This window comes from Lolium rigidum, chromosome 1 (genome assembly GCF_022539505.1).
Source record: "Lolium rigidum isolate FL_2022 chromosome 1, APGP_CSIRO_Lrig_0.1, whole genome shotgun sequence".
NCBI classification, from domain to species: domain Eukaryota; kingdom Viridiplantae; phylum Streptophyta; class Magnoliopsida; order Poales; family Poaceae; genus Lolium; species Lolium rigidum.
The window spans coordinates 287,039,149-287,048,725 of NC_061508.1; the positions used below are offsets into that span (position 1 = coordinate 287,039,149).

Sequence of the window (9,577 nt, forward strand, 5' to 3'; positions counted from 1 at the left end):
TCTTCTTTCTGTCTTCCTCCATCAACAAGTGCTGCCTTAAGTTCCTCATGTTGACTGTACGTTTAGAATGGCAAAAGGAAATTTTAAATTGTTCCCATGATGGTGGCAAAGAGTTAAGGACCACCATTACTTGGACTTCCTCCTGAAACGGATAGCCAGCAGATTTTAGTTCTTCAGCCAAGACAACGAGCTTGTTCAAGTGTTCATTGACAGATTTATCACCCATCTTTGAGTTTATGAACATGTTTACTAGGCCCAACACTTTCATCAGAGAAACTTCCCCAAAATCTTGTTCCAAACTCTGCATAATGCCATAAGCTGTATCTTCAGACTCATACTCTGCAGCCAAAGAATCTGCCATTGAACCAAGCATGAAAACTCTGGCATTCTTGTTATCCTTCTTGTATTGCTTCAGTTCATCCTCATATTCCTGCTTCTCCTCATCTGTAGCATCCTCAGCTGGATGGTTTGGTTCAGCCATCTCAACAATATAGTCAATGTTCTCAGAAGTAAGCAAATACAACAACTTCCTCCTCCAAACGGTGAAGTTATTTCCATCCAGCTTGTACGCACGCATGAGCTCAGCAAACACAGCATTGGAGGCCATTGAGGACAGAGGTGCTTACAAAAAGTTTGATGCGCTTCTTCCTTGTGGGCGTTACGTCGAACAACTTCCGTGCACTACCGATGGAGAGGAGCAGAGCAACGTACGGGTTGGTGTTGGTAGATATTGGACGATGCGGACAACTCGACGACGACGAGCTTGAGGAGGTGGCGTTCCCAGCGAGATCGGAAGGTCGGCGAGGCGGCGCACCGGGGCGGGGCGAAGTGATGCGGACCGAGGCGACGGCGGCGAGCGTCCTTGACGAGGCGGCGGTCGAGGTAGACCACGGGGCCGGGCAAGACGGTGCAGAGTTGGCGGCGGTAGGCGGGCGGCGGCGGGTGGCGCTGGGTATGGTAGATCGTGGTCCTGTGCGTGGAGTTGGGGAAAAGATCGAATTTTTGTTTCCAGGAGCAGCAACGACTTTTCTTTTGGATTGATCTGGAGCGTGCTTGGTCAGGTACGTTCCTCTCCTCCAGATTGGTTTTGGGCAGAGTTCGCAGCGGATTCCCGTAAACTGTAATGCTTTCCAATCTCCAGATCGATAATCGCTCAAGGATTAGAACGTGCGTACCCTATTTTGGCTCTGATACCAATGTCGGATCTTAGCACGAAAACGGTTTAACCCCTATTCCTCGATCCTTTTCCGTGGTGCCGCTCACAATGATCAATTTGAGGCTAGGGGTTAGGGACCTTTATATAGTGCTAATTCCGGTTTTATTTAAACCGTAATTCCGCAGATAAGTATTCCGGATATATCTGTTTAAATAAAGACTCCAGGCTAACAAACCAACCACGATCATTGTTATCCATCTAGGAGCCTTAATCTGCAACTTGTCCCATAAGCACACGTGTGTGAGTCACGTGTTGAATTTGAAACAAACACTCAAATTCACAGGGCTTTAATCAATTCATATAGCCAACATATGAACAACCTGGCTTTCCTGATAATAATGTGCCCGGGCTTTATACATAGTATAATTCCAGTATAAATAATATACTTGTGTTCCAGGTATACCAGTAAATGGCTTCCTTAAACATATTCCATTTAAGTACAGCAAGCGATATTCAAATGCAATGGTAATATTCAACACAGAAATTCCAGGGAATAAATAATGTAGTATAAATGTTGCAAGCCACACTTTATAATTCCTACATTCCGATCCCTCCGATGACTCCGACTCGATCCCGAGGAAGACAGTTGAGCTATCGAGGCAGCCCGGGGTCGCCGGTACTGAGAATGGGCCTCCGGTGATCCAGGTTCGTGTTGGACGGTGCCGAATCGGCAAATTGCTATCACAATCTTTTTCTTTGCAGATGATTAGTACTATAATCTACATATAAAATGTATCAATGGTGATAGATGAAAACTACATAAGATAGCCTCGAGTTACTAGAACCCAAAACTTTACAATGTGCTAACCATTGGTTTGTGAAATTATTATTGTTTGCGAAAAATTGAGAATTACTACCAGAATCTTATTCTTTGTAGATTGATCCGTTAACTTCTAATATTAATATTGGAGATTAAAATTATATGCTTACAAAAATATGTTACAGTAAAATATGTTACGGTAAAGGCGAATAAGGGAGCCCGGTCGGACGCGTTGGCTGAACAGGAAACGCCATGAATAAATAAAGCGGGGCTCCTTCATCTCCCTTGCAAGACAGCGCTCGTGGGCGACTGCTGTGACTGAGAAGTATCAGGCGCGAGTCCATGCACTGGTCCAGCGAGAAAAACCGACCATCACGTAGATGCATGCATGGCTGCACTTCATCAAGCGAGGGCACACATCTAGCAATAGCAGCTTCACGCAGATGAGGGATGCTCAAGAGGGGAAGATCAAGTTCAACAGAGAGAACGACGCGCTGACAAAAGCCCTCGAGAATCCTGAACACGGAGGACGTGTACGAGGCATGGGGAACATTCCGTGAAAAATAGGGTTCTCCCAGAACGATGACCCGTACGGTTACAGAAGCCGTAAGAGAAAGATGGATTGGGATGCAGATGTTGTGGCGCGGTTGGCATCGGAATTCGATGAGATGAAGAAAACCGTGAATATACTAGTACAAGAAAGATCGCCAGCTGGGACGCATGAAGATCATCCAGCGGATCTCGAAAGCCAGCAGCGGAGAAGCAGCGTGGCTTCCACGGAGGCCCCGTCGGCTACTGCTAATGCACCGGCGATCGAAATTACTGCACCGGAGCCTCCTCGCTACCCCGTGGACGATGTAAAGGAGATGAAAGAATGTCATATGTATTATCCAGTGGGGAACATGTCCATGAAGGTAGCCATCGGCAGTGCTTTACCATGTGAACCTGCAGCACTCCACCACAACAAGCCCATTCAAGATGGCTATGCTCGTGTCACGGGAGGACATAGTACAAGGGTTTGAGGACCTGGAGATTGACATTGCTACACCTGAAGGGGAGAGAAGACTTGGAGATGTCAAGCGCCATTTCATTCTATGGCAAAAGAAGTTTATCAAGTTTCCAGGCGAGGCGCCAAGGCCAACAAGTCCACCCCCCTTCGGTGGTGGTGGCGGTGGCGGCGGCGGTGCTTCACCTACACCTCCTTCACGTCAGCTGACGCCACCCCCCAATTCACCTCCGGCGGGTAAGCAGCCGCCACTCCCCAGTCCGCCCCTGGCGGGTAAGCAGACGCCGCCCCCCAATCCACCTCCGGTGAAGAAGCAGAAGCAGTCCTGGACTATTAACCCGGACCCTTATGTACCTAAGACCACAAAGGTACCGGAGCCATCACTGAAGCCTCTCCCCACAAGGCCTTGGAAATGTAGTGCCGAGGAAGTCGACGCGGCCGCGACTGCTGATTATGAGAAATGGAAGGCGGACTGCAAGAAGAAAATAGAGCCCGAGCCGAAGCCAGTATTTTCTGATGAGCAAAAGAAGTGGGCTAAGTCATTTTTGAGCACACCGTCCCAAGCCGCGAAGAATCTGCCTGACGACTATGCACGTGAACTTTGTAGGCAGGCACTCATGTTGAAGGAGAAGAAAGAGCGGGCGGAGAAGCAGGAGAAGAAAGCCTTGGAGGAGGCCGAGAAAGAATTAGCAACTAAAAAAAAAGCGGGAAACGAGTTGCCCAGCTCGGGGAACAAAGTAAACAATCGATTGCCCCGCTCATAGTGAAAGTCGCCGGTCCGGATGCCTCTGATATCATAGCAGCTGCGGCAGCACAGGGATTGACTGTAACGAGTGCCAAAGAACAAGCGGCCAACTTAGGTATGACTCTTTGTGCATTGTTAGGCCTCGAGGAGGCGCCAATGAGTAAACCAGTAATTACATATGTGCGGAATGGGCCCCTCGTCGAGCCTGCGCAGGAAGAGGATCTACCTCAACAAATGAAAAATCTGCTAAATTGGTACAAGGGTTACATAAAAAATAAAAACGCCAAAGAATATATTTATGCGGAAGTTAGACATGAGCATCACTTCAAACATTACTATGTAACAATTCATCTGAGTGAATAGTTCCATCTTTTCAATCTGCGCGAGCTCGACAAATCTATCATCAGTTGCTACGTTCTGTAAGTGATTTATTTCTACCCCATCTCGTTCATTGCCTGCACTATATATATGTCCTAACTATATTGTTGTGTACGCTATTATGCAGAATGAAGATTAAGGAATGCGGAGTAAAGAACATCCATGATGTTAGGTTCATTGACCCACACATCGTTAATGGATATGTGTTAGAACATCACACCGCCGACGTGCAGGAAGACCTGTGGCGGTTTCTTTCAAAGCATGAACTCAAAAGTGATATTCTATTTCCTTAGCATTTTGGGTGAGTGTTTCTGTCTTGACCACATTCTCTTTTGTTTACTCCATGCATGGTATGTGGCTAATCGATGAGTTATGCATGACTGTGCATGTATCGTGTCCGCAGGTTCCACTGGATTCTGCTAGTAATTCAATTTCACGAGTCCACAGTTCTCGTCCACGACTATCTGAATATGGATTCAAAGCTTTGGGCCGACATGAGAAAAATGATGCAGAAGTAATTATTTTCATTCATTTGCGCTCTATATCGATCGGCCTATTTCGTTCATTTCCTAATATCTAGTAACTAATAACTCTCTTGTTCATTTAATTTTCTTTGCCTCATAGGGTTTGGAGACGGTTCGTAGATGAAAAGGTCGGTGAGTTCAAAAAAGAGCTACAATTTAAAAGGTCAGTGAGTGGGACTGGGGATATTCATCCACCGGGGACCAATCTATGTGGATACTATGTTTGTGAGATGATCCGGAGATACACCTCTGAGCGGGTTCCGTGTGAGAACAATATCAAGAGGAATAACCTCCGGAAGATGCTTAGTCCAGAAGCTCGCTTTCGACCACTTCAAGAGGAACTAGCTGGATGGATCGTGAGGGAAGTCGTCCATTCTAAAGGACAACACTATGTAGAGGACGTAGAACTTCATATGCACTAAATTATGTATGGAAACTTGTTCAAAATTGTATATGGCGTCATCCAATATTGAATATATATTGTATATTCCTCTTGAATTCTTTTTGGTTCTAATTTCAAATTTGTTTGAAATTGTACATTCATATGCATGTATGTAGTACCGTAGAATATGTGAAACTCCTTCAAAATTAAAATAAAACACAAAAGAAATAAAACAATACAAATTAAAAAGAAAACAGGTTTAGGGGGAGGCTAAAACCCTAAACCTACGGCGGCCTTTAGTCGCGGTTGGCCAGGAGAACCGCGACTAAAGATCCTCCGCCCTGACGGACTGCTGGCGGCCACGTGGACGTGCATTTAGTCGCGGTTCGTAAGAAACCGCGACTAAAAGGGGGGCCTTTAGTCGCGCTTAATTGGTCGCGGTTGCGCAACCGCGACTAATGGCAGTTGCGAACCACGACCAAAGACCCTTTTTCCACCAGTGTATCTTTACTATTAGATACCAATGCGACCGTGGTATGTCGATTACCGGTTCAAATCTTTGGTAGCCCGCGATCCTGTACCAAGCGTACGTAAAAAAAAAAAACCATAGACAATCCCGCTTGATCCCGCATCGAGCGTCCCGGGGTGGTTTCCTTCCTCCCGCACAGAAAAACAAGGAAAGAGTCCGATCTGCTGAGGAATATATATGACGTGAGTTAAGCCCTCTCCTTCCTTGTCCCTACAGGTTTAGGCTTTCGTTGAAGAAAAGAACTCAGCATCCATCCGGCCCGGCATATAGTATATAGACTGTTTCCAAGCTCCCAGGATTTCCCCTATATAAAACGACCACGATGATATTTTTGTTATTTTCGTGTAGACCATATACAATGATATTTTTTTGTGAAAACGCACACGAGTAAGTATCAACATAATATGTACATGCAAAATTTTACTTCACATTTTTTTGAAACTTTTAAATAACTTTTTTTTCATTTTTCAGAAAACTGGGTGCGTCCGCACCCAGGTTCCAATCGTGCACGTCCGTTCTTAGGCTGCTTTGTTATGACCTGTTGCTGGGCAAGACAAAGCTTATACATTAGGCGTGCATAAGAACAATGGAAGTAAAGGTTAAAAGTTACCTAGTAAAATCATAAGAAAATCTGAAATAGAACATTAACCTAAAATGATATTGAGAAACCGCACCAATCTTGCATGTATGATTTAAATGATAAGATTGACAAGTCGAGAAAGTACGTTGTAACTCTTTTTTACATTACAAAACTTATTTCAATGATTCATAATATTGTTCAGAAAATGAGAACCAACCTGAGGTTGGGTGGTTAGGAGGGTGGTTGTACCCCCAGCCCACCAGAGTTCAAACCTCAGGTTTGACATCTGTGTGTCTCATAAAGGCGGAATATTCTTTCAGTGGGAGGCGACGTTCCCGTTGATAGCGAGGCGCCTGTGGTGATTTCGTCAATTTCAAGATTCAATCCGCCGACTCGGTCTTCCGGAGGTGCTCATAGGGGTAGGGTGTGCGTGTGTGCGTTCATAGGGGTGAGTGTATGCGCGTGTATGTGAGCGCATGCGTTTGTACTGTGTTTCTAAAAAAAAAATTGTTCAGAAAATAATTTATTTGAATTTTGGCAATGATAATTTTGAACATGTACTTGTAAATATGTCTCAAAATATATCTTGCAAAATGTATGAGGATTGTCATTGCTTTGTTAATTTTTCATCTTGTTGTAAAGAATGGATGTTTTGTGGGTTAGTTTGGCTTATGTTTTCACAACTACATCCAAGATATGTTGACAAAAATGAATCTACATCATTAGAAATATAATCATGTAATAAATAAGGGCCCGAAGACAACTTTACAGTTTATTCATGATTAGAACATTGTTTATTTGTAATGAATGGGGGAAACAAAGGACTATGGATCGATCCGATCCGTGAGGGGTCATTGTAGACAGATTCATGGCCTAGATCTTCCGGGCCAGCTGCTTGAAGTTGATGGGCGCTGTAAACTCGGCTGGTCCATCGTAGAATGCCGCTGCGCTGAGCTCTCCGGCCCTCTGCGAAGGATGCACCCGGTCCCAGAAGACGAACTTGTCATGGTCACCGCATAGCGACGAGTTAGGTAGGCAGTCACTTTCTGCCCCCAGCCTCCCATTCCCGCAGCACGCGCTGTCTATGTTTACGTACCCTGCATCACACATATACACAAATTCGTCGCAATCAATTAGTAACAGTAGAACAAGTGCTGCTTCGTCTACTTCTGAGAAGGTGTATAATATGTACCAGATGCCTGTGGATTTGCGAAGGTGACTTCTGTGTGGCTGTAGAAGTCGGCGAGGGAGTAGACGAGGCCTGGCAGCTTGGCGGCGAGGCTGGCCAGGAGGGACTTGAGCGCGTCGTCAAAGCCGGCCGCAAGCAGATTGAGGCCATCGTTGCACGCCCCGGTAGAGTTGAGGACCCGCACTGTGGGCACGCAGCCTAGCAGCCCCACGTTGAGGATCCCAAACTTCCTCGCGCCCATGTTGTACAAGCTCTACACGAGCGACAAACACAGAGTTAGAGCCATCAACTGTGGTTGAATAGTTTGCTCGTTGTTAGGACTTGCTCCCTCCTTTCCATATTAATTATCATTGATTTATATACAAACGACGGCGCTGATAATTGGCAAGCTAGGTACCGTGATAGTGGTGTTGTAGCCGGAGATGAGGCTGGAGTAGAGCGCGACAACGTCGGTCGGTGCAGCTGCGAACACGAACAGGTCGTTGCTACCGACGCTGATGAGGAAGAATGATCTTGAGAGCAGGATGCGCACCGCAGCGCTGCCCACCTTCGCCTGCATCTTGGCCTTGGTAGACTCGAAGTACATCACCTGCTTCGATAACGGGATGTTGTCCCCCGCGTGCTGCATGGGTCCATAAAATGGTGATTAATTTATTCCATGCATATATATGGCCTATATACCTACATCAACAACAGGTACATCATGGATAATAGCGACATGCACGTGAAGCTGATCGGTTGTTGAGATGGGTCGATCGAAGACTTACAGTGGAGTCCAGAATGCCGGCTCCTGCGGAAGCATAGCTCACACCTTCAGTGAGAGCAGTGACGACCAGGGGGGTGGTGCCTTGTGCGAGCGACAGATAGGCTGGAGGGCTCTCCTTCAGTCCCAGCTTCTTTGCTGCAAACATGCACGATTATCCGATATGGATACAGGTATACACACACCACCGTCATAAATATAACTGCTAGCCCTTCCCATATTGATCATCACGGATTCTAGTATAAATTTGTACTTAAAAAAATTGCTGCATTAGCCAATTTAATCAAAAGTCGAAACTAAAAGAGAGAGCGGAATGGGGGCAGGCCACAATTTTTTTTATTGCTTTTGTTCGGTACTGAACCCTCAACCTCTAGTTTCAAGTTGTATGCACCTAGCCTCTCGACTCACATATCATGAAAGATTGCCGCACTAGTCAATTACACTGAAAGTCCGAACTGGTGGAAAGAGACTAGGCAGTATATTTATATTTAACACCTCCCTCACGTCTAGACTATTTTAATCTTTAGCGTGGGTTACATGCAGATCATAAAATCTTTTTTTTTGTTTCTAATACTGTGTGAGCAGAATCTTAAACTCAAAAGCTCTTTGGTCTGATACCATGAAAGATTGCTGCACTAGTCAACTAAATCAAAAGTCCAAACTAAAAGAGAGGGCCGGTCATTACACTCTAATAGTACTAAATCTGCAGCAACAAATAATGGAGGGGTAGATAAGAGCACACACCGATGGAGTCAGCGATGTTGTACCCGTTGCTGAACCGCCCGGTCGGCTTGGATCCTGGATAGTCGACGCCGTGAAGTGGCGTGTTTGCTCTAGGGACGTCTGCCCCCTCCAAGTAGTTGTTCCCGACGTCCAGCGTCGAGTCCCCAAACACGTACATCGCCGGTACTTGCTTTAAGGCCTTACTACTCGGCTGGACCGCATCGCCAGCGGCGGCGACCAAGTGACGCCGGATGGAGATTATAGCAAGGACAGCTACAAGCACCTGCTTCATAGCCTGGCCATAACCCATGGTAGATGATGGTATGTGCTCACTAACTTAGTTCTTGCTTTCACTGTAGACAGGTTTAGTTCTCTCTTTCTGTGTTTGTGGCGACGGAGAGCAACTAGTTATATAGGCCGATGCGAGGCGCGCGCGTGCGCGTTTCAACTCTCCTACCCTCTTTACCAAGTCCCAGTCTCATTGTACCCTACTTCACTATTCAGTTTTTGTAATGCGTGAACAATTCGGCCCGATGCTATATATGTGTACGTAAGGCGGGCTACGGCTAGGAAGATTCGGCTCAAAATGGAACAGAATCGTGCATTACTCGTTTTTTATATATATAATGACATACTCGTTATCTAGTGCGCATGTGACCACAGAAATTGCTGGGCTGGCCTTGATGTCTACGTAACTATCTGCTGGTCAACACTTTGTTAGGTCTGCATCGACCGTTAGCGCGTCTGCTGTCTCGTTTTTCAAATATCATCTCTTCAGGAAT

At 45.9% G+C, this 9,577-nt stretch overlaps 1 protein-coding gene across 1 annotated transcript; it reads right to left on the reverse strand.

Moving 5' to 3' along the window:
- Nucleotides 1-6,842: 6,842 nt before the first annotated feature.
- On the reverse strand, nucleotides 6,843-9,194 carry LOC124695520 (GDSL esterase/lipase At5g55050-like). Its single transcript, XM_047228358.1, has 5 exons — nucleotides 8,817-9,194; nucleotides 8,077-8,210; nucleotides 7,707-7,931; nucleotides 7,313-7,562; nucleotides 6,843-7,217 (listed from the first exon to the last, which is right to left on the reverse strand). Exons 1-5 carry the CDS (start codon nucleotides 9,103-9,105, stop codon nucleotides 6,994-6,996), a joined length of 1,122 nt encoding a protein of 373 aa, XP_047084314.1. The 5' UTR covers nucleotides 9,106-9,194; the 3' UTR covers nucleotides 6,843-6,993.
- Between the last annotated feature and the right edge of the window lie 383 nt (nucleotides 9,195-9,577).

Excerpts from the sequence above, each read along its gene's own strand:
- LOC124695520 (XM_047228358.1), bottom strand. The coding sequence starts at position 9,105 with ATGGGTTATGGCCAGGCTATGAAGCAGGTGCTTGTAGCTGTCCTTGCT. Across the intron at positions 8,211-8,816 it reads CAACATCGCTGACTCCATCG|CAAAGAAGCTGGGACTGAAG; the intron begins GTGTGTGCTCTT and ends GCATGTTTGCAG. Across the intron at positions 7,563-7,706 it reads GCTACAACACCACTATCACG|AGCTTGTACAACATGGGCGC; the intron begins GTACCTAGCTTG and ends TCGCTCGTGTAG.